We start from the raw sequence: 26275 nt of genomic DNA, 5'->3' as shown, positions 1-26275 counted from the left end.
AATATTTGCTTGTTAAGGGCCACCTCTGTAGGCAGCTCGGGGTACCCTGCCAACCCTGGGACCACAGGCTGTCACCATCAGTACGTACTTCTTGTTCACATCACAGTTCTGGCCATCCCATAAACACCCCAAAGAGGGTGGACAGGAGAGGGTGTCCATGGAGCAGGGAGGAACCTCCCTCCTGTCCCCACTGCCTAGAAATCTAGAAATCCACGTTTCTGCCAGGCTCTGGTGTGGCATGCCACAGGAGAAAACCCCTATGAAAATCAAGCCCCTCAAGCAAACTGTCAATTTCAAAGCTCTAAACCGTGACAAACGATTCTTGAAGATTTGCCTGCAATAAACTGATGGCTTGGGTTGCTTGGCATGCTGTCTCAGGCAGGAGGGAAAACAATTTTTTTTTACCCTCCCAAACGTCCCCTCCCACGTTTTAAGTCGTTTCTTTGAGAAATCTGTCATGATCAACAAATTAACCCTCCTACAAAAGTAGGCAAGTTAACAAATGAATTTTCAAGAATTGTTGTTGGCTTAAGAAAATGGAAAGATGATGTGTCTCTGAGTCTCATTCATTTCAAAGACTTATCCTTAGAAAAGTAGTGTGTGTAGCCTGGTGCACTTTGATCTCCCTGACTTCCAGGAGAAAATCAATAATACAACTTTAATATATTTGTATATCAAGACTTCACACTATTATTATTTTTATCCAATGCAGCTTAACTATAAAAGTAAGAAAGGTATACTGGGTCTCAGCACCGCCCTGTGGTGAAATGATATTTTTCTAAAATTGAACAATAACAGAGCCAGCCACATTCAACAAAAAGCGGGCCAATTAAAAAGCAATTATCTCTGTGATTGCAACTCATTGAAAGATTGGGGATATGGTGCTTCCTGTGGAGTACAGGAGGGTGTGTCCACAGGGTGACTGGCTTTTGGGGCGAATGGGCACTGAAGCCTGTGGGCTCCTCTCTCTTCAATGGTGTCTTTAGGACCTGGCTCCCCAAAAGGCAGCCAAGCCCCAGCCTTACCTTCTTCTCAATGTGCTCCAGTTGTTCTTTATAGAAGATGTCACGGTGTCTCAGCTCTGCCTCTTGGCTCTCCAGCTCCCTGGCCTAGTTGGAAGAGAACAAAGCCCATGTTAACCAGAAACAGTGGAGCTGGGCTGGGGCTGCAGGGAGAAACCCATGATGATTTCTGCTCACAGCGACATTAATAATGAGAAGAATAGTGATAATGAAAAACCGATTCTATGCCAGATCGCTTACATATCTTGTGTTTAACTTTCACCACAAGCCGTCTAGATAGGTCATCGCTACAGCCATTTCGCAGATGACAAGCACTAACATTTACTGAATGCTCTCTATGTGCCAAGTACTGGTCCAAGTGGTTCCCACTGGTTCTTTCATTTGACCTTCACAATTTCTCCAAAACGTAGGCAGGATTGTGATCCCTTGTTATAGATGAAGAAACAGAAGGGCTGAGTGACCATCCCAAAGCTCACAGCTACACGGGAGGGGCAGGGGTTTGGATCTCAGCACATGCAGGGCCTCGCCGAGGAGCTGCACTGCCTTGAGGCCACACGGTCCAGAAGGGCCAGAGCTATTCTCTGGCCATGGGGTCCTCACACATGGCACCACACCAAGCCACTGACACACACTAAGCTGTAAAAGGCAGGGATGCCAAAATGCCCTTCTTCTGGTGAGGCAAACTCCCTGCCTCAGGTGTCAGGGATCTGAAAGGTGAGCAGCATCAGAACCGCAGAATCCTAGAGCTAGAGGGGACAGCTGCTGCCTTACCCACCTGATGGGGAACAAGCAGAAGTGCTGGCACACACAGCCAGGACCCTCTCTCACCACCACACATATGCGGAGAGTCTTGGTGAACCAGGACACGCAGTGTGGGACCAGCAGACCTGGGGCTGAATCAACCCCACCCTTAACTAGCTGGGTGACCTCAAATAATTTCCTAACTCACGTGTAATACATACATGGAATGGAAGTGTCTCACAGGACTGTGCAGAGGTTAAGAAAAAACCCACAGACAAGGGCATGGACACTGCAGGCCATCACAGTGGTCACCGAAGGAACAGCTGCATTACGGCAAAACAGAGGCTTAGAACTGGAGAACGGCTTGGTGCTTATACCAGAAATAATGCCATCGGCTCGCCGTCTGCCCTCTGCTAAGGGCTGAGAGTGCTCCTTGTGTGTGGGGACAGAGCCAGGAGTCCAGTTTCCAGGCTCTCGGCCTCACGTGGAAAGGTGCTGGCTCAGGTAGTAAATGGCCATCAACTGTGATTGGATGGCCATCAGCTGTGGCTAGTTGGCCGTCAGCTGTAAGCAGTGAGCCACTGGCCACTAATATAACTGCTGAGGCTACACTAGCAGAAAATGGGAGCTAGCAAGAAGATGGTGGCTGAGTTAGCAAGTGCGGATTACAGTTAGCACGGCGGATTGCAGCTAGCAAGTGAGGTTGGTTGGCAGAGACAAATGGACGGTGGGTAGCAGATTGTGTGGCTCCTGCTTCCTCTGTCTCCAACCCAGCCATCAGTGAGACTATAGTGGTATGACTCCCCTACCTATGGCTCCGTGGGTGTTCCTTTTTGGCCTCACCATACCCTGCGTTCTTATGTGGGGAGCAGGACCAGAGGCCCCGCAGGCCTCCCTGCATGACATTGTGTCACTTAATTCTCATGACCCCACCTCAATGACTGAGGTGGACCATGAACCTAAGTCAGTGTGACTCTTGAGTTCTGTGGTTCTTCCTTCAAATGACACTACGGTACCAGCCATGGGTTTGAACTGTTCGAAAACACCACGTAGAACAAGAATCCGTATTTTTGAACGTTTATTTCCTTGACAATGCTACCGCCCTTGGCATGAACTCTTTCTGAAACCCCAACGGGGGTGGGAGTGAGGGGTAATGAGGAGCCGATCACACGACATGCCTGAGGAAATGCTTGGGTTTAGAGGACCACACTGATCCCAGGAAAACGCCAGGCCAACAAGGGCTTGGCAATAGGCTGACCACCTGAGAATCAAGTTCTAATACCAGCTCGACCACTGAGTGGCATATAAGTTCGAGCAAGCTGCTAGCCTTTTCATGTATATTTTCTCCTTACCTGTAGAATGGAGAAAGGAGTAGTAACTTGGCTCCTGAGGCAGCTGTAGAATATCTAAAAATGCCAAGAAGGCTTCTGGTAAGCCTGTGGAATGCCAACACTTCAAAAAAGCTAAATACAAACAGTGAGACTGAATGCTGGGGATCTCTCACAGGATTCTTCAAAGCACGATGCTGAGGCGTATCCCAGGAAGGAGAGCACGGCTAACCTGTGCTGGATTCTCAGCAGCCAGCACTTAACCATTAACTATCCCTGGTGCGATCAGACGCTGGGCTGATACAATGAATGAGATACAAACACCTGCAGGCACTTGATGATTTGATTTTTTGAATGAAAGCGGGCATCAGACAACACTGGTCACTCTACATAGCTGCTGCAGTCCAGTATCTGCTTCCCAGCACTCACAACAGGCCATGCAGCAGGAATCTCTCAATATGACCATGAAATCAGGGAGGAAGAGACAGGTTTCAGTGACTGATTCAGTAATTGTCTATCATGTGCCAGATACTATCGTAAAGGGGCTGGAGACACAAAAGAGAAAAGAGAGAGAGTTTCTGCTCCCATGGAGCGTAGATCCCAGTGGGAGAGACAAATGTATGAGCAGATAAATCAGATAATTTCAGAAGAGGTATGTGCTGGAGAGACCACAGACAGAATAACTTGTGGGGTAGCAGGTTGCTATTTTCTCTAAGGAGATTTCCAAAACAATCTTCTGGGGGAAAAACACTGAATAAAGTATGTTGTCTCCAATACAAAGGTAAAATGTTACCATTACGAAGATCTTCTCAGAGGATTACAGTCTTTGAATTGGGGATTGAAAGGAATCTTTAGTGATTTTGCCAAGGAGTTCCTCCAGTCAAGAGAGCACAGTGAGTTCACACTTGGATGCATCTACTCTGCTCCAAACACATAGCAAGGGCAGATAAGAAATAAGAACACAACACCAAAAAGACATGGCCAGGTTCAAAAATAAGATAAAATGTCCAACAAAATAGAAATGCAAAGCAGTAGGTGAGGCTGAAGCCAAAAGAGGCAACTGGAACAAACCCTGCTCCACAGAGGCGGGGGGATGGAGCCAGGTTTGTCACCCAGAGCCTAGAGCTCTCCTAGAATAGGAAGCTGATGAAAAAATTCCTCAAGACTCCCATGTAGGGCATGCTTTTCAGTTTGCTTGAACCTAGGTTCAGCCCAGAGGCCATGGACGCAGCCGGAACAAATGAACCAAGCACCCCTGGCTCAGGTCCCTGCTCTACAGCACCACCAGGACCACTGTGGAAAAAGGCCTCCAAAGGCCACAATCACACCTGGCCCTGCACTTGGGTGCAGGTGTAGGCAACCACAAAAATGCTGCACATGGAGAAAAGAAATGAAGGAAAAAACAAAGCGAAGCAAAACAAAGCAAATATCAAAATTTCTACTCAAAACAAGCCTACACACTAATCCCAAATATGTGCAGAAATGTAATGCTTAGCAGGACTACCAATAAAATCAGCAATTGGAATATGAGTACACTCTAGATTAAATTTATTTTATGAGACATTATAACCAAAAATTTTAAAAAAAATTTATTATGCAAAAATTTAAACACAATACAGGATAATATAATAAAACCCCAGATAGCCATCACTAAGCTCCAAAAATTACAAACTAAAGGAAATCTTGTTTTACCTATACTCCACACCTTCTCCCTACCCCCAAATTTCTTACAGCAGATCATTTCATCTGTACCTACTTCAATGTATTTGTCTAAAAGATATGGACTTTTATTTTCCTAAACAGAATGATATTACCATTGCATACCAAAATAATAATAATATTTTTAACATCATCAAATATTCAGCCAGTGTTAAAATTTCCAACTGATAAAAGATCTTTGAAATATATATTTTAGGTGTTCTAAAGATATGTGAATGACTTCTGATTAAAAAAGAAGAAATTATGAACTTGGAACAGGCAAACCCCAAACCAGGTAAATGTTATAAATTTAGATTTCTTCAAAGTGAAAAATAAAATGGACAGGACAAACCCTAAGCTGAGGGCAGTAAGAGAGCAATTAGCACACTAATATAGTACAGCCAGAATGCTGCAATGAAACACAAAGACAAAAAGTATGAAAGAGGAGTCTGTCATTCTTGACTGTTATTTCAGAAGAATAGCATGGCAGAGATAGCAGAGGAAGAGAAAGCGGAGGAAGAAGAGAAGGGAAGGAGAAGAGGGGAAGGAGGAGGAGGACAGATGTTAGAGCAGAAGGCAAGTTAGAGGAAGGGGAGTGTGGGGAGGATTAAGATGAAGATGAGGTGGGAGAGAGCAAGAGATAAGGAGCAAGATGGGGAGGTTGGAGGAAAACGAGGGGAGGAGGAGGAGAGGGTGTAAACAGAAAACAATTCAAATGATAGGAATTAGTATATCAGTTACATAATAAATATGTAGTAGGCCAAGTGCAGGGCCAGGTAAGATGGACCCCATTGATCCTCCTGATATCCATGCTATGGTGCAATGCCCCGCCCCCCTTGAATATGGGCTGCGCCTAGTGACTAACTTCTGAGGCATAGAATATGGCAAAAGTGATAGGATGTCACTTTCTAATTGCCAAAGACAGTGATTTCTGTCTTGCTCACACTCTATCCCTCGCTCTCTCTTGCTTGCTCACATTGATGGAGACACCTGTATGGTAAGGAACTGAGCCAGTAATGAACTAAATCCTGCCACATGAGGAAACATGGAAGTGGAGCCTCCCTGAGCTGAGTCCTTACATAAGACCATGGCCAGACAGCACCACAAGGGTAGCCAAGCTAGACCGACAACCCTGACCTACAGAAACTGTGAGAAAATACACACTTATTGTTTTAAACCACTGAATGTTATAATCTGTTATTTAGCAACAGGCAACTAATACAAAATGTGAATCAATTAATCTCACTCTTAAAAGTAAAAAGATTATCACTTTGGATAAAAGAAAGAAAAAGAAAATCCAACTATATTCTACTTAAAGGAGACTCAATCCCCCATACTAGTGGCCTTACAGAACAAAAGAAAACCCTTCACTGGTAAATACAGACTGTAATGTCTACTATTTTGTTTACACAAAAGGTTGAGCACTCAAACTAAGATTTTAAAACACACATACAAGAACAAAAAAGTAATGACCTACCCTAAAAAAAAAAAATACTAGAACCAGATGTAGCAATGCACAGATGTTAGAATTAACACATAGGGACTTTAAAATAATTCTGATTAATGTGTTAAAGAATCTAGTAAAAAATGGTAGATACCATGTGTAAAGAGATGGAGAATTTCCACAGGGAAATGGACACTATCTGGCCCCCATTATTTATGATAAAAAATCAGCTGTTGATTTTATTGAGGGTCCCTTTTATGTGGTAAGTTACTTTTCTCTTGCTGCTTTCAAAATTCCCTCTTTGACTTTGGCCTTACGGTTTATGACATGCCTAGCTTGGATCTCTTTGACATCTCCTTGCACACATCCCTACACATATATGTAGCATTCTAGATTCCCAGGAATATGTCAGAGCTTTTCAAAGCTTTCTATAGACATCTCATTCTCTAGCTCTTCTTTTTAAGCTTTTGGGTTACCCTCTTGTTTGCCTGAACTGTTACCCACCTCCTCAGGCAGCTGTGATGCTCAGCAATTGCCTCTGATTATTCTGAAAAAAGACCCCTGGGAAAAGGCTGTTTCCAATGGACAACGTCTGACTCATGTCAAATAAAGACAGCCTTTCAAGTGGGGTCTTCCACAGAACCAGCAGATAGGAAAAATACTGGCAGCTCTCTAGGAATGGGGCTTTGAGTAACTCAAGTCCTTTTCTGCCCTGTCCAGTGATTGCCAGGCTGCTGGTCTTTATTTACAATGATTGAGGCTGATGGTTTTTCAGATTACTGCTTAGTAATGTTCAGAGTTCTGAAAAAAATAGATTCTGACCATTTTCATTGCTTTTATGGGAGAGGCTTTTCAGAGGTTCTTATTCTGCCATTTTCACTGACACCACCTAAAACTATAAAATAGAATCAAACAGAAATGCTAGAAATAAATTTCTAACATGGTATGACATGAAATCATGGGTTTATTAGCAGACCGGACAGAGCAGAGGAAAGAATCAACTTGAAAACAAATCATTAGAAATTATTTAAATTGAAACACAAAGAAACAAAGCATGAAAAATAAAATAGAACAGGGCACCCAATATCTATAGGACAATATTAAAAGATATAGCACTAAACTATTGTCTGTGTCTGAGTTTTTGTTTCTCATTTGTTTGTCTTATTCTTTTGTTGTTTTTGGTTTATATACCCCATATCAGTGAAATCATATGGTTCTCTGCTTTTTCTGTCTGACTTATTTCACTTAGCATTACACTCTCAAGATCCATCCATGTTGTCACAAATGTTCCTATAACATCTTTACCAGAGGGTAAGGGGGGTGGGGGGAGTGAGAGATGAGGGTAAGGGGGATCAAATATATGGTGATGGAAGGAGAACTGACTCTGGGTGGTGAACACACCATGGGATTTATAGATGATGTAATACAGAATTGTACACCTGAAATATATGTAATTTTACTAACAATTGTCACCCCAATAAATAAATAAATAAATAAATGGAGGGAATAATAAAAAAAAGATACAGCATACATTTAGTTGAAGAAGAGAAAAATGGGACAAAAGGATGAAGAGATAAAGGATAAGAATTTTCCAAAATTAACTAAAGACAAAGAATAACAGATCTGAGAAGTTCAGAAAATTCCCAAGCTGGATGCTTTTGTAAAGTTCTTAAATAATTCTTGAAGTAATGGGATTTTTTTGAAACAGACTGTTGTAAGTTTTTTAAAAAGTAATTTCTAGAGCAACCACTAAAAAAAATGACAAAAAACGTAGAAATTAAAAGTCAATGGAGGAGATAAAATAGAATTCTAAAATATATTGATTCATCTCAACCCCCTACCCCCCAAAAAACCTACAAGAAAGTAGCAACAGAGAAACAAAAAACAGACGGAACAAACAGAAATTACAAGGTGTGATCAAACAATAGGGTGAATGTTTAAATAAAATAAAAAAAACTCTACAGTAAAAGATACATTGCCATTAATCCCTCTCAAAACACTCCCCCTCACTTCAAAAACACTTATCCCATCGTTATTGCCACTTTCTGAAGCCCTCTTTTATAAGTGTCTTTAGTTGCGCTTTCGTGGCTGCCTTGATGTCCTGAATCAATTCAAAACGTTTACCTTTCATGGTCATTTTTACTTTGGGGAAGAGCCAGAAGTCGCATGATGCCAGATCTGGTGAATTAGGGGGATGAGGACACACTGTAATGTTTTTATTTGACAGAAATTGCCATATACCACAAGTGATGTGTGACACAGAACATTATCATGATGGAGGATGATTTACAGCACACTTTAAAACACACCTTCTCTCAACTGTAGCTCACACCAGACTGACTGCACCAAACAAGTTGAAACTTGTCATACACTGTTACTAAGGTTTGACACACCACTTCCCATATTGAAGATCCCTGCCTTTCTGTTGGATGGCACTCAGCAGCAGCATTCACTGTATTTTTTTATCATACCTCATAAATATCAAGATAATAAATTTAAATCCAATCACATCAATAATGACATTAAATATAAACAGACTTAACCCCCTGTATTAGTGTCCTATTGCTGTTTTAAGAAATTACCGAAAACTTAATGGCTTACAACAACACAAATTTATTCTCTTAATAGTTGTAGAGGTCAAAAGTCTCAAATAGATCTTATTTGGCAAAAATCATGATGTTGGCGGGGCTGTATCCTTCTGGATGCTCTAGAGAAGAATCTAACCTATTCCCTTACTTGTTTCAGCTTCTAGAGGCTGCCTGCATTTCTTGGCTCATGGCCCCACATCACCCAGACCTCTGTTACTATCATCACTTCTCCTCTGTCATTCCATCTCCGTCTTTCCCTAATAAGGACCCTTGAGATTACATTGGACCCTCTTGGATAATAGAGAATAATATCTCCATTACATAACCTTAACTTAGTCACATCTGCAAAGCACCTTTTACCATGTAGAAGAACATATTCACAAGTTCTGGGGATTAGGATGTGGACATCTTTGGGGAGGCAATTATTCTGCCTACCATACCCCCAATGACAAGGCAAAACTCTAACTATATATTATTGATAAGAAATACATTTTAAATATAAAGACAAACAGGTTTTTTAAAAAGGAAAAAGATATATTGTGTGAACACTAAGTGTAAGAAAACTGGCATAGATATATTAAAATTAGATAAAGGATAATTCAAAAAAAAATTACCAGATATAAAGAGGGGCAGTTCATAATCATAAAAGAGACAATTATTCAATAAGAAATAACAATTCTATATGTGTATGTACCTAATAACAAAATTCCCAAATACATAAAGCAAATTTGACAAACTAAAGAATTTAAACAAATCCACAATCTTACTTGAAAACTTTAACCTCTCTCTCTCAAAATATTGACTGAGCTACTAGACAAAAAACAAAAAAATCAACAAGGATATGGAAGATATGAAAAATATTTTCATCCAACATGACTTAACTGACATTTCCAGAATACTACATCTAACAACTGCAGAATACACATTCTTCCTAAGAGAACATGGAATAGTCATGAGATAGTCTATATCCTGGCTTACAAGAGATGAAACAAATGAAACCAAGTAACTATCTTCTATGACCATAAAAGCATTAAATTAGAAATTGATAACAGTAGAACACCTAGAAAAATCCTCAAATGTTCAGAAATTAAACATATTACTAAATAGTCCATGATTCCTAACCAGGAGGAAAATTAGTCCTTAAAGAGACTTGGAAATGACAGAGAAGATGGAATTAGCAGATGAGAACTTTAAAATAGCTATTATAAATATGTTCAAGGATTTAAAGAAAAATGTGAACATAATGAGATAAATGGTAACTACCACAAAGAACCAAGTAGAATTTTGAGAGCTGAAAAGTAAAATATTTGAAATGAAAGGCTGAAAATGTGAATGCTACCTCAGTGACCTGTGGAATAATTACCAACTGGTAATACATATGTAACTGGATTCCTGGGGAAGGGAGATGGTAGTGGGAAAGTATTTGAATATTTGAAAAACCATGAATGAAAAGTTCCTATATGTGTTAAAAAGTATAAATCCACAGATCCAAGAAGTTTGACAAAATAACCAATAAATACAATATGATGAATGCTATAATAGAAACATACAAACTGTATACCTACAATGTTTTAAGAATATATAATTTTCCTTGATTTACAAAACAATCCAAAGCAAGCAAAACAAAAAAACCTTACCCTAAAGAATTTCACTGTCCATACGCCTTCACTGATTAAGTCTATCAATTATGTAAGGAAGAAATCATACCATTTCTATGCAAACGCTTTCAGCAAATAGAGGAGGGAACACTTTCCAACTCATTTTATGAGTCTATTATAATAGCAAACATGACACTGGCATTACAAGAAATGTGCAAACCCATATCACTCAAAGAAAAGAGAAGATCTAAAAATCCTTTTAAAAAATCAGCAAATCAATTCTATCAATACGTAAACCAGATAACACCCCAGGATCAAATGTCAGGAGTCTAAGGTGCTTTAACATACAACTATCAATCAACATACTCATCACATTAACAAATGAAAGGAGGAAAATTATATGATCCTTTCAAATAGATGCAGGAAAAGCATGACAAATTACAACAAGCATTTCTGAAAAAAACAAAACAAAACACTTCCAGTAAACCAGTAATGGAAGGAAATTTCCTTAACTTGATGAAGACCATGGACAGAAAACCTATAGATATCATAATTATTGGTGAAATACTGAACGCTTATCTCCTAAGATTGTAGGAAAAAAGTTAATAATGATTTATAAGATTTGAATAATGAAATCTACAAGATTGATATAATAAACATATTTCTAGAATCTCTACTGCCAAAAGGAGCATTTACATTCTTTTTTGAGTTAAGTGGGACATTTGCAAAAATCAATCATTCTTTTAGATTACACTTACAAAAATAAACAAACAAATTTCAATGTATCAATATCATAGAAAACTTCTCTGATGAAAACATAATTAAATTACAAATCAATAATTAAAAAGATGATTAAAAACGGGCTTGGTAATATGCCTTCCTAAATAACTCACAGGCTATGAGAAAATAATACTAGAAATTTCAAAATTAGAAGAATGAAAGTTCTACATTAAAAATATATGTAACATAGCTAATGAGGTATCTGAGAGGTAAGTTAATGGCCTTAAGTCCTTTATTTTTAAGGAATGGGACAAATAAAAAGAATCCTCATTTCACATATGAATAAAGTCTGACTCAGATTAAGTGACTTGTACAAGATCACGCAGATGTAGAGCTATGAACACAGGTTTCCCAACTCCCAGTTCACCAACCTCACAATATTTTAGGACCTGAACTATGGTTTGATAATGTAAAATTACTGCTTGATCATCAAACTGGATGCCTCTAAAATCATGTATTATAACAGTACTTCTCAAATGTTTAAAGCACATTTGAATCATCTGGGATTTTGATAAAATACGGATTCTGAATTATAGGTCTGGGATGGACCAAAGATTACTCATTTCTAACAAGCTGCTAGGTAAGGTCACTTTAAGTAGCAAGGCACTAGATCATACGTACAGAAAGATAAATGATGGTTATAATGACATCTCAAAGACCCCGCAAGATCTATGATGAGTCTAAATTATGTTCACACAACTCTTCCTTTACATTAATAACAATGTATTCTAATTTTAAAAGATGATAGAGTAGTAGTTTAACAGAGCAGGCTTTAGAGTTAGAAAAAAAACTAGATTTGAATACTAGGTCTGCCAGTTTTCTAGTGACCTTGGTCCAGTCAGAATTTCTATAAGCTTCAGTTTCCTAATCTGTATAATGGGGAGATTAATACTACCTATATTTCATGAGGTTGTGAAGTTAAATGAGATTATGCACATAAAGCATTGAATGCAGTATCTGGTACACTGTAGTTTTTAAAAAATAAATGGGAGCCAAGAATGATTACCATGATATTAAAAGGGTTATTGATAAACATTCAACCAGAAAATATACCGAATTCATAACCATAATGGATAGCAGATTTTTAAGGTAAAAAGAAAAATCTCAAAGACAAATATAACCTTGAGATTATCTGAGATAATCTCTGCCCTTTAACTGATACCATGATGCTCTGAGATGCTACATCAACTTTCCTCTCATATAGGCAAGTATCAGTGTTCATATACCATAAACACACCCTTTTAAAATCTACACTTCAGTGGTTTTTAGTATATGCATTAGGTTGTGTAACCATCACCACCATCTAATTCCAGAATATTTTCATCACCCCAAAAAGACACTCTGTGTCCCTTAGCAGTCATTCCTCATTTTCCCCATACCCACCCTCTAAATGTCCAAATGGGTAAAAAAATGTAATATATCCACACAATGGAATATATTCAAACATAAAAATTACTGAAGCACTGATACACGCTACAACATGGATGAACCTTGAAAACATGCTAAATGAAAGAAGTCAGACACAAAAGGCCACATATTATATGATTCCACTTACATAAAATATCCAGAATATAAAATAATCCATAGAGATTAAAAAGCAGAGTAGTGGTTTCCAAGGGCTGGGGGAGGGGAGAATGTGGACTGACTACTAGGGGTACCAGGTTTCTTTTTGGGATGATGAAAATGTTCTAAGCTTAGATTGTGGTGATGAATGCACAATGCAGTGAATATACTACAAATCACTGAATTGTATACTTTAAATGGGTGATTTTTTTAAAAGTGCAGCACCCACCCGACACTATACACAGTTGTTGCAATATTATTGACTATTTTTCCTATGCTGTACTTTACATCCCCATGACTATTTTGTAACTACAAATTTGTATTTCTTAATCCTTTCACCTTGGTGAAAAAGTTAAATGGGTAGTTTTATGGTATATGAATTATATATCAATAAAGATGTTAAAGAATACATAGGATTACAAAGGAAACCAATTATACTGAAATAAAGTTATCAAAATGTTAAGAAAAAAAAAAAAAGACTTGAGGTTGGGAGACCAGTTAGAAGGCCAATGCAGTAAACCAGGTTAGAGAAGATGGCGAGGACCTGAAAAGAGGCTGGTGGGGGTGGGAAAAAAGCGTCCCACAGAAGATTGCCTAATAAATGCAAGGATGGAGGCAGGGAAACACAATGACTACCCCAGGTTCCTGGCCTGAAAATGGGAAACAATATCCACCTGGATTGTGAAGACAGATGACAGAGCACCTGTACTTCCATGTGTCATCTGTACATAGCTACATATATTCACACAGTGAACGTGGTATTTAGCACATGAATATGCTCACATAAACTGCTGAGTATTGCCAGATACCAGCTTGCACTGTGTATGAACTTGTGTACATACAGAGATGCATTCCAAAACAACAAATTGTGTGTTTGCTGGTCTGTTTACCAGCCTGTACCCCTTCTAGACTATAAGTTCCTGGAGGTCAGGGGCATGGTTGTGTTTGCTGCCTTATCCCCAGGATCACACAAGAAATATTTTCTCAAAGAACAAAATGAATAATGTTATTGGGAAGTTGATTTGGGGGGAAGAGAGATGCTAATCATTAAGAAGACAGTACACTGTGACAGCTGAGAGCTTGGCTTCAGATTCTGGCTCTAACAATATTTGCCACAAGACAGTGGATGCTTGGTTTCTCTGAACCTAGGTTTCCTCATAGGGTTGCCACAAGAGTTTGCTGCTATGTTGCCCTGATGTAAGGGTCCTGGGAGTGCCTGGGTGTGTCTGCTGTGGACCTAAAGGAGACTTATCCCCAAAGAATCCAGCCCTGTCTTGCCCAGCTTAGACAGGTGCACACTGTTCCACGGGGTCAGCGCAGTTCACGAGGTAGGTTGCAGCTTATCACAGGAATGCAGAACTTCAGGCATTCCTTCACTGACTATCAAATGGGTCCTGTCCAGGTAAGAGTGGGGAGGGTCAGAGCTGTGTGGGACTGTTGACTCCAAGACCAAGTCCCAGCTCCTTAGAATCCATGGAGAAATCAGGAGAGGCCACTTCTCTAGGATTACCTTCCTAAATTTCCAAAACCACCTACAGTGCAAAGAGGGCAACTCAAGAATGTGCTGCGGAGAGGGAGTGCTCAAGGCCACGTTTTTATTCCTCACTACTCGATGCACATTTTCTAAGAGTCACTGATGCCTCACAGAAATCTTTGAAGAAACATTCTATTACAAGACCATCTGCTGAAATATCATAGGCTCTCTATGCAGCCCCCATTTCCTTTTATTATCAGGGAAACGAAAATGAAAATGTTCCCATTCTGAAGACTTGTGTCTGCTCATGATGCTTCCTTCCCAGGTTCCACCCAGGGGCTGCAGAGCTGAGACACCCATCCGTAGTGTGGACACGGTGCCCACGTCCACAGGACAAGAAAACGGAGGCTTCAGGTGTGAGGGATAACAGGACAGAGTGCCTTCAAAGCAGCAGAGGCCTGCTGTCCCCCCATAGCCCAAGTAAGAAGAGAACAAGACCACAGAGAAGGAGACAATGGAAAATGCTCAGTGCTGGTTAACTCTGATACATTTGATACATGTTCTCTGCAGCCTTCCTTTCTCTTATCAAAGATTTCTGTGAGGCATCAGTGACTCTTAGAAAATGTGCATTGAGTAATGAGGAGCAACACCTAGATACTGGGCAAAAAAAGCACAATCTTGGTTATAAAGGAAACAAGAATCAACAGTTTTGTGACACAAACAGGGACAAGTCAATAAAAGCAACACTGACCATTTATTAACAGTTAATAACTAATTACCTAAGTGCTCCTCTAATTTACAGAACAGCCCAATGGGGCAGAGAACTAGTATTAACCCATTTAAAAGGCAAGAAAAATGAGGCACAGAGTAATTAAGTTACCCAGAGCCATACAATCAGTACATGGTAGAGCTAAAATTTTAAAGTAATAGATCTCATCACCCAGAGTAATAAAGTCCTACCCAGTGCAATTTTGCAAGCAAGACGATCTTAAGAAGCCAAGATATCACCTCTGTAGTTCCTAATGGAGTTCTAAGGCACAGGAATGATAAGGGTTGGAAATTAAACATATCCACTCGGATGCCCAATCCCCTTTAGTGGTAGGGTGGCAGAGGCAGTGTGGGCAGGAGGAACCCCAGATTAGCACAGAGTAACAATGAATCACATGGGACCTCCTACATGGTGAGAGCCCCAAGTGACAGCCCCATCTCCTGTGGAAAAGCAGGTTGGCTAGGTACCCTCCTCTGTCATAGTTCTATCATTCAGTATTGTAATAGGCTACTTCTCTGTCCCTCCCATTGACCCTGAACCCCCTAAAGACAGGGATCTTTCATCTCCATATCTGAAGCTCTGAACTCAGGGAGAGGGTCACTAAGCATATGCTGAATAGACGAAAGAATGAGTCAGGAACGAAGAAAAGTCAAGCTAGTGGACCATGAACTATATGGTCCTCTTTTGTTTGGTCTGTTAGGTGGCTTGGGTTTGGTTTGGTTTTTAATTGAATCAGTCACCAGCATTCACAAAACCATAATTTTTACACAAAACCCATTTGACTTGCATATGAAAAATTAGAAAATGGAGCATTAACCAAATGTGGATAAAAAGTGCTACCTGTGGAGAGGAAGTTGACTCCAGTGGCCACGCCCTGATGCAGCTGTCCTCTGTGAGAGCAGGGCTCCCTGGAGCAGAGCTCACTGCGTGGTATTAGTGGGCCCGTCCTGCAGATGCCCTCTCCCGCCTTGGCATCTTCACAATCCCTGCTACAGCCTTTGCCTCTCCCTGTACAAATGTCCCTGCTGCTACTATTTCACTCTTTTGTTCATTCAGTCACAAAATATCCTGGATGCTCATGTATGTAGTCAGACTATTATTGAAGTGAGGGATACTGCGATGAACGAGGGAATGGATAGATGAATACAAACTAATGAGTGAAAAAGATATTGGACAGGAGGCGTAACGAGAACAGAGTGACAACCCAGACAGGTAGTGTGAGGACCAAGTGGGTGACTACAGCAGGTGACTACACAAAGGCCCTCTGAGGAGGTGACATCTGAGCTGGGATCCAAATGACCCACAAAGGAGGGCCCACAAAGATCCCAGGAAGCTGGAACAAACGAGTGAAATAGCAGCAGCAGAGAGGACACAAATGTGAAGACCCTTACATGGGAACAAGTGTAACATGTTTCAAGGCACGAGGAGAACAGAACAAACACTACAACAAACAGATAGGAGGAGAGGGAGAGGCAGGAGAGATGGCAAGAAAGCCAGGCAGAGGCTGACTGTGCCGGGCCTGGCAGGCCAAGCCAAGGACTGTAACACTCTCTATGAGCAGTGGGAAACCACTGGAGAGTTTTAAGCAGGAGAGTGATATGATCTGATTTATTTATTTTTTTCTTTTTTAAATCCAGTTCATAAAAGCCAAACTGGAAGGCTGCTGCCCAAGAGGATGGCCTGATTATCTTCCCGTACCATGCACTTGCAAACGCAGGCACATGAAATATCAACTGTGGTTATGACAGCTGTAAGCTACACAAAGGCAGCAAGGAGAAACCCTTACAGAGGAAATAATATGCAATTTTCTAGCTGAACACCTTTTAAAGAGTAATGATGGAGAACACAATCCCTGCCTGTGAGTGAGGCAGGGGCTGTCTTCCTGGGCAGGGTAACAACACGACACTTGAAATAAGCAAGAGTGGGACAAAGCAAGCTTACCAGCGTATTGAAATCGGCAGGCTGAAAAGACAGTGGGGGAGGGAGCAAAGAGCCAGGATTCCACTGAGCCTCCTGCTGCTTCTCACTGCAGCTACAAACAATTAAGAGTTCAGAGACGCCACTTAAACATGACCTGCGACTGAACTTGTCTCCTAGCAGAGAACTAAGCCCCATCTACAGCCCCAGCTCCAGGTCAGAGGGAAAGACACAAACTGAGCAGAGCCAGCCAAGGGTGAGTGTGACGCTCTCACGTACCCTAAAAGCTTCCACAGCAATTCTTCCCAACCTGATGTGAATCTCAAACCTGATAGCCAGGTGGCTAATGAGATAGAGGCATGTTATAGAATGCCATGAGGTGAAGGAGTCAGAGCAGCAGCCCGCAACTACCTGGGAGCAAGTGGCCTGGGGCCCAGGTCGCACCCGGAGCCTATAGCTGTGTCAGCAGGCAGGTTGGCTATGCTTCACACCTACCACAGGGATGGATCAGGGCCTCTATGCAGCATTGACCTACATCCACCACCGGCACCTATGACCTACTTACTGGGCTCCAGGTAAGCTCCCATGACATTGCCTAGAGGCCAAGATGCAAAAGATGGCAGCAGTCATCCTCATGGCCTTCGAGGTCCTGGGAGCCACTCAAATGTCTGCTCCAACTCTTTGGGTCCATTGATAATCCCTGCCTACACTACCTCTGGGGATAATGGACATGAGAAACTAAAGTAATACTTTTCTTAAACCTTGTCTCACACACCTAGAAAATACTGCCCATTTCACACTGCCACCCTCCCTCTTCCACAGACACAACAGTTTCCATGGCATTTGCTTTTGGCTCCTACTGTTCTTTGCCAGAAATTCCTCTTTTTCTATACACTGCCTGCCAGCCTGGCATATTCTTAAAGATCCCACACACATGCTCTATTGTTCTTTCACTGTTCTAGCCCAAAACCAACCCTTCCTTCAGCACGTTCTAAAAATCCCACATTGGAGCCTTGGGGTAAAGGGAGCAGATATGTACATTCTCATAGGGGCGGATACCTGGCTGGGACTCAGACAGTCACTGTCCCATGAATCTGAATGCTGAGTAAATGACACAGAATGGAGGGACTGATGGAGACCACATCGATAGCACAGGAACAGAAGTACAATAAGGACCCGACTGGTAGGGCTTCAGAACCTAGGCCTGCCTGACGCTTCCTTGCTTCCAGGCCATTCCCTAAGCCTGCCACTCCAGCCTCACATCCATCAGTGAGCCCCTGCAGCCCTTCTATGAATTCCCTCTTTGCTTATGAAAGCCAGCGCTGGTTTCCATGGTTGCAGTTTGGATCCTGACTGACATACTTTTTTCATCTCTCTCCATCCCAAAAGAACTATTTCTCCCATCTGTATTCCCATTGAACTTAAATACATTTTATGATTATTCAAATTATTGCTATACTAATTGATCTATAGCTTTCCATCCCCCCTGCAAATATAGGAGCTTTATGAAAGAAGCCGTGACTCACTTCTCTTTGTCTAGCCTGGGACCTGATAGGCACACACTGAACAAACGTATGTTGAAGTGTATTTGTACTTATAAGTTAGACCACAAATAACAATGCTGTACTCTTCAAGAATCTTCTGGTGAGGTTATACATTTATTCTCCAACAAATATCCCATCATTATTATTGCCACTCTCATAGTGAAATGCATGCTGGATGCGGATGCAGGGCGAGGACCCGTTAGTCAAACTCACAGAGCTATTAGATGGCAGAGTTGGGGTTTGAACCCTGGCTTGTAACATGATGAGTCCCACATTCTTTGTGCCTCACCACACTGATTCTCAATAGGTCTCTATTACAAAATATTACAGGCAAGGCTCTGTATAAAATTATTCTACCAAAACTGCTGCTGTTAAAAACATTGTTTAGAAACTGTTTTCAGAATTATCATGTTTATGCATATCTTTTTATTTCACCCAGCTGCCCAACACCTCTCCCTATATTTATGAGTCTGTTTCTGTTTATTTGTTCATTTAACTGAGATGATACGGTATTTGTCTTTCTCTAACTTATTTCACTTAGCATAATATCCTTTAGGTCAATCAGTTGTAGCAAATGGTAACATTTCATTCTTTTTTACAACTGAGTAATATCCCATTGTATATATGTACCACATTTTCTTTATCCAATTGTCTACTAATGAACACTTGGGTTGCTTCCATATCTCAGCTATTGTAAATATCGCTGCAATGAACAAAGGGTGCATACATCTTTTCAAATTAACATTTTAGATTTCTTCAGATAAATACCCAGAAGTAGAATTGCTGGGTCAAAGGTAGTTCTACTTTCAATTTTTTGAGAAATGTCCATACTCTTTTCCACAGTGGCAGCACCAATTTGCAATCACACCAATAGTACATGAGGGTCCGATTTTCTCCACATCCTTGCCAATACTTAATGTTTGTTGATTTATTGATGATATCCCTTTTGACAGGTATAAGGTTATATCTCATTGTGGTTTTACTTTGCATTTCTCTGATTACTGATGAGTATATTTTCATATAATATTGGTCATCGGTATGTCCTCTTTGGAGAAATGTCTATTCAGGTCCTGTGCACATTTTTCAGTTAGATTGTTTGGTTTCTTTGGTATTAAGTTGTGTGAGTTCTTTATAAATTTTGGATATTAATGCTTATCAAATGTCATTGGCGAATTTCTTCTCCCATTTAGTAGGTTATCTTTCCGTTTTGTTGATGGTTTCCTTTGCTGTGCAAAAACATTTTAATTTGATGTAGTCCCATTTGTTTATTATTTCTTTTGTTTCCCTTGCCTAAGGAAATAGACTGAAAAAAATTACTCAGAGCAATGTCAAAGACTTTACTGCCTACGTTTCCTTCTAGCTAGGAGTTTTATGACCTCAGGTCTTACATTTAAATCTTCAATCCATTTTGAGTTTATTCTAGTACATGGAGTAATAAAGTGATCCATTTTCATTATTTTGTATACATCTGCCCAGTTTTCCAAACACCATTTATTGAAAAGACTCTCTTCAACCCATTGTACATTCTTGCCTCCTTTCTCATAGATTAATTGACCATACAGATAGGTTTATTTCTGGTCTCTCTATTCTGTTCCATTGATCTATATGTCTGTTTTTATGCCAATACCATGCTGTTACGATTCCTGTAGCCTAGTAGTATAAAGTAGCATGATACCTCCAACTTTGTTCATATTTTTCAACATTGCTGTGGCTATGCAGGGTCTTCTTTTAATGAAAGGCTATTGGGGTGACAATGGTTAGTAAACTTAGATAGCTTTCAGGTGTACAGTTCTGTAATACTACATCATCTATATATCACATTGTGTGTTCACGACCCAGAGTCAGTTCTCCTTCCATCACCATATATTTGATCCCTTTCACACTCATTTATTACTGCCCTCCCTCTTTATCGTCTGGTAACCACTACACTATTGTCTGTGTCTATAAGTTTTTGTTTCCTCATTTCTTTGTCTTGTTCCTTTGTTGTTTTCAGTTTTATTGACCACATAACAGTGAAAACATATGGTTCTTCACTTTTTCTGACTTATTCCATTTAGCATAATAATCTCAAAGTTCATCCATGCTGTCACAAATGGCAATATTTCATCTTTTCTTAAGGCAAAGTAGTATTCCATTGTATATATATATTAATATATCACATCTTCTCTATCCAATCATCTATCGAAGGACACTTTGGTTGTTTCAATGTCTTGGCCACAGTAAATAAAGGTGCAACGAACATACGAGCGCATATACCTTTATGGATACATGTTTTCATATTTTTTGGGTAGATACCCAGGAGAGGGATTGCTGGGTTATATCGTAATTCTATTCTTAATTTTTTCTCCATTGTATGTTTTTGGCTTCTTTGTCGAAAATTATCTGTCCATATTTATGTGGGTTTATTTCTGGGTTCTCTATTCTGTTCCATTGGTCTGCATGTCTATTTTTCTGCCAATACCATGCTTTTTTGATTATTGTTGCCCTGCAGTACAAGCTAAAGTCAGGGAGTGTGATACCTCCGGCATTGTTCTTTTTTCTTGGGATTCCTTTGGGTATTCGGGTCTTTTGTGGTTCCATACAAATCTGACGATTTCTTGTTTTATTTCTTTAAAAAATGCGATTGGGATTTTGATGGGGATTGCATTAAATCTGTATATTGCTTTGGGTAATATGGCTATTTCAGCTATGTCGATATTTTCAATACATGAACACAGAATGTCTTTCTATTTCTTTGTGTCTTCTTCAATTTCTTTTAAAAACGTCTCATAGTTTTCAGTGTACAGGTCTTTTACATCCTTGGTTAAGTTCATTCCTAGGTATTTTATTCTTCTTGTTGCAATTGCAAAAGGAATTGTTTTGTTGTTTTTACTTTTCTTTCTCTTTCTGAGATTTCATTGTTAGCATATAGGAATGCAATGGATTTTTGCATATAGATTTTGTAGCCAGTAACATAACTGTATTTGTTTAGCTATTTGGTGGAGTCTTTAAGGTTTTCTATATATAGCATCATGTCTTCTCCCCAAAGCAACAATTTATACATTCCCAATTTGGATGCCATTTACTTCTTTCTCTTGCCTGATTGCTCTGGCGAGGACTTCCAATACTATGTTGAAAAGCAGAGGTGATAGGGAAAAGCCCTGTTGTGTTCCTGAACATAGAGCAAAGGCCTTCACTTTTTCACTGTTAATTATGATATTAGCTGAGAGTTTATCATATATGCCCTTTATTATGTTGAGGTATTTTCCTTCTATACCCATCTTATTAAGTGTTTTAATCATAAATGTATGTTGTATCTTGTCAAACACCTTTTCTGCATCTATTGATATAATCCTATTATTTTTGTCCTTTATTTTGTTTCTATGATGTATCAAATTGATTAATTTGCATATGTTGAATCATCCTTATGCCCCTGGGATGAACCCCACTTCGTCCTGATGTATAATCTTTTTAATGCATTGTTGCATTTGATTTGCTAGAATTTTGTTTAGGATTTTTCCATCTCCATTCATCAGAGATAGTGGTCTGTAATTTACGTTTTTTGTGTTAACCTTACCAGGTTTTGGTATCAGTGTAATTTTGGCCTCATATAATGAGTTAAGGAGTATTGGTCTCTTCTTCAATTTTTTGGAAGACTTTGAGTAAGAGAGGTATTAGATCCTCTTTGCATGTTTGGTGGAATTTATTAGTGAAGTCATCTGTTCCTGGACTTGTGCTTTTGGAAGTTTCCAGATGACTGATTCAATCTCCTTACTGTTGATCAATCTATTTAGATTTTCCAATTCTATGTGATTAAGTCTAAGAAGGCTATATGTTTCCAAGAACATGTCCATTTCTTCTAGGTTATTGAATTTGGTGGTATATAGTCCCTCATAGTACTCTTGGATAATCCTTTGTATTTCTGTGGCATCTGTGGTAATTCTCCACTTTCATTTCTGATTTGATTTCTGTCTTTTTTTTTTTATCTTAATGAGTCTAGCCAAGGGTTTGTCAATTTCATTAATCTTTTCAAAGAACCAGCTCTTTGTTGCATTTGTTTTAGTCTATTGTTTTTTTTTCCTCTGTTTTTTATTATTTCCTTCCTTCTGCTGACTTTGGGTTTGATTTGTTCTTCTTTTTCTAGTTCTTTAAGGTGTAATGTGAGGTTGTTCATCAGGGATTTTTCTTCTTTCTTGAGATAGGCCTGTAATGATATAAATTTCCCTCTTATTACTGTTTTTGCTACATTGCAAAGATTTTTGTACGATGTACTTTTAGTCTCATTTGTTCCTATATATATTTTGATCTCTCCTCTAATTTCTTCTTTGACCGAGTCACTCTTTAAAACTATGTTTACTCTCCATGTATTTGTGTTTTTTCCTGCTTTCTTTTTGCAGTTGATATCCAATTTCAAAGCTTTGTGATCAGAGAATATGCTTGGTATGATTTCAATCTTCTTAAATTTGCTAAGTCTAGTTTTATGTCCAATATGTGGTGTATCCTTGAGAATGTTCAATGTATACTAGAAAAAAATGTATAGTCTGATGTTCTAGGATGAAGTGCTCTATAAATGTCCATTATGTCCATTTCATCTAATGTGTCATTAGGACTGCTATTTACTTATTTTCTGTTTGGATGATCTATCCATAGCTGTCAATGATGTATTTAAGTCCCCTAGCATAATTGTGTTTTGGTCAATTTCTCCCTTTAGTTCTGTTAGCAGCTGCTTTGTATATTTTTCTGCTCCCTCAACAGGGGCATAAATATTGATGACTATTATGTCTTCTTTTTGTATAGGCCCCTTTATCATTATGAAATGTCCATCTTTGTCCCTTGTTACCTTCCTTATTCTGATGTCTGTTTCATCTGATATCAATATAGCTACATCTGCATTTCTCTGAATACCATTTGCTTGGAGTATCAATTTCTACCCTTTCACGTTGAGTCAGTATTTGTCCCTATAGTTGCGATGCATCTCTTTGAGGCAGCACATGTTTGGGTTTAGTTTTTCGATCCACTCTGCTACTCTGTGCCTTTTTATTGGTGAGTTCCGTCCATTTGCATTTAGGGTGATTATTGATATGTGAGGATTTCCTATCATTCTATCTTTGGTTTTCTGGTAAGGCTGTGTCTCCGTTGTTTCTTTCCCCTTTATTTTTTTCCGGTTATTTCAGTGTGGTGATATTCTATGATTTTTCCCTCTGTTTCTTTTTTTTTTTTTTAATGTTATGTATTTCAGTTCTGGGTTTTTGTTTTTGAGTGGTTACCATTAAGTTTATGTATAAGAAAGTTTCATGTTTAGAGTATCTCATTTTCTTCAGCATGCCTTCTTTCTCCATTCCCTTTTGCTGGTTCAGAACTTTACTATCTCCCCTTTTATGTTTTTGTTGTCACAAATTATCCCTGTTTATGCTGTGAGTTAATTTTTGTGCTCCAGAAGCAAGTTATCCTTTTCCATTTTTTTTTAAGTGTTTTTTCATTCTTTACCCTATATGTTATATTTAAGTGTATAGTGTCCTATTTGGTATAGGGTTGCCATTTCCTGTTTCTGTCTGTCTGTTCATAATGCGACTCATAATTTTGTATTCTGTTGTTTTTTTTGTTTCAGGTCGAACAGCCTCCTTCAGTATTTCTTATAGCGCAGGTCATGTGTTAGAAAATTCCCTCAGCTTCTGTATGTCTGGAAAGATCTTCATTCCTCCTTTATAGCTAAAGGGTATCTTTCCTTGATATATTATTCTTGGCTCATAATTCCTCTTTCATATTTTGAATATTTGATTCTACTCCCTCCTGGCTTGTAGAGTTTCTGATAAAGAATATGACGACAATCTAATGGGCTTTCCTTTGTAGGTTACCGTCTTCTTTTCCCTGGCTGCCTTGAGGATTCTTTGTTTCTCACTAATTTTTGGCCACTTCAGTACAATGTGCCTTAGAGAAGGCCTGTTGGAATTGAGGTAATCAGGTGTTCTATTTGCTTCTTGGATTCGAGAATCCAGTTCTTTCCACAAGTTTGGGAAGTTCTCATCAACTATTTGTTTAAATATGCTCTCTGTTCCCTTCTCTCTTTCTTCTCCTTCTGGTATACCCATTACTGTTTTATTGCTCTTTCTGATGGAGTCAGAAAATTCTTCTAGAGTTCTTTCATTTCTTTTAAGTCTCAAGTCTCTCTCTTCTTCCATCGCTGTCGTTTCCAGATTTCTATCTTCGCTGTCACTGATTCTTTCTTCTATTTGGTGAGCTCTATTACCGAAGCTGGCTATTTCATTCTTCTTCTTTTTTTTAATTGAGTTCTTAATCTCCTGAAATTCTATTTGGTTCTTTATTAAAATTTTATTCTCTTTGATAAAATGTTCATTTTGTTATTTGTTTCTGAGTTCATTAAACTGCCTGTGTTTTCTTGCATCTTGTTGAGTCTTCTAAGAACTGCAATCCTGAATTCTCTGTCATTTAAGTCAGATATTTCCATGTCTTTAAGTTCATTTTTGGGAGACATTTCTTTTTTTTTCTGAGCTACCTTGTTACCTCAGTTATTCATTGAAATTAATGAATTACTATGTGTCTTCCTAGGCATCTACAGAAGTGGGTTTTGCAACAGGTTGATAGGAAGAGGTCTATCTTTTGCTTTTTAGTAGGTGTTGGTGGATTATTTTATTTTCCCTCCCACTGCAGAATTTTATTCTCTCTCACGTTGTAGTGATATATTTTCTCTGCACTGTTCTGGCTTCTCACACAATGGGGGTGGGGGTTTCCTCGAAGGTGGGCTTCTTCTCTGTGATTAAGTCACCTGGATCTCAGGGCACTGACTCCGTGGGGAGATGTGGAGAGCTTCTGACGTTCCAAAGCTCTTCCTGTACCAGTTTTAGGGACTGTGTGCTTCAACAGTCTGTTTACATCTGCAGGGATCCACCCAGATAGGTGTGGGCAGGGCCGGGGTGGGTTGTGAGAGGTGGCTCTGAGCAATGGCCGTGACCACCAGCACAGCAAATCCTGCACACAAGGCTGTCTCTCCTTCGCTGGAACTAGTTAGGCCATGAGTCCCTGGCTGTGGGCCTCAGTTCTCAGAACCGCAAATATTCTGTTCTATTGATCTGACATGCTACCATTCAGTTTCTAGCACTAGGAGGGTGGGGTAGGCCGAGCTCTGGGAGGGTAGGGAGGAATCAGCTAGGCTCTGTGCTTAAGCCTTCCATCTCCTGCTTGGCAGTAAGGGCTTAAACCGCCGTTTTCATCCTTGTTCCCTCAGTCTTTGCTCCAAGGTCTTTTCCGTGAGCGTTGGGGTTTGGCCATGTTATATGCTGATCCCTCAGGCGGGACTGTGGGTTATTAGGAGAACGTTAGCAGTCCGAATTGTTCAGTCTCCTGTGACTGCGGTAGCTTGGGAATGCAGGGAGCCTGGAGCTCCATCTCCGCACTTCCCCTACCTTCCTCCCCGCCTCGCCTAATTTGCCCAATTTTAGATGATTTCAGTTGCGCTTCTCTTAGTCTTGCCTGTCTGCTGTGCAGGGAGTCCTTTGTGGAATTATAGCTGTTCAATTTGTTGTACAAATCTCCAGGGGAGATTTCAAGAGGCTTACCTTATGCCACCATTTCTATGATGTAATCCTACTCAGGGTCTTTCGTGGTTCTATATAAATTTTAGGATAATTTGTTTTAGTCCTGTGAAAACTACCATTTGTATTTTGATAGGTATTACATTGAATCGATATGAGTAGATTGCTTTGGGTAGTGTCGACATTTTAATGATGTTAATTCTTCCTATCCATGAGCATAGTATATGCTTCCATTTATTTGATCTTCTTCAATTTCTTTCTTCAATGTCTTATAATTTTC

General features: G+C 39.6%; 1 protein-coding gene across 3 annotated transcripts in view; it reads right to left on the bottom strand.

Moving 5' to 3' along the window:
- The window catches only part of PLXNA1 (plexin A1), a 433317-nt gene that overhangs the window by 214374 nt on the left and 192668 nt on the right, over positions 1-26275 (bottom strand). For all 3 annotated transcript variants that reach the window (XM_074340466.1, XM_074340467.1, XM_074340468.1), the window contains one exon: positions 1026-1109. In XM_074340466.1, coding sequence (XP_074196567.1) covers positions 1026-1109 — 84 coding nt within the window. The remainder of the gene's footprint in view (positions 1-1025; positions 1110-26275) is intronic.

Source organism: Rhinolophus sinicus, linkage group LG09 (assembly GCF_036562045.2).
Source record: "Rhinolophus sinicus isolate RSC01 linkage group LG09, ASM3656204v1, whole genome shotgun sequence".
In the NCBI taxonomy this organism is placed as follows: domain Eukaryota; kingdom Metazoa; phylum Chordata; class Mammalia; order Chiroptera; family Rhinolophidae; genus Rhinolophus; species Rhinolophus sinicus.
This window is presented reverse-complemented; position numbering and strand designations above follow the sequence as displayed.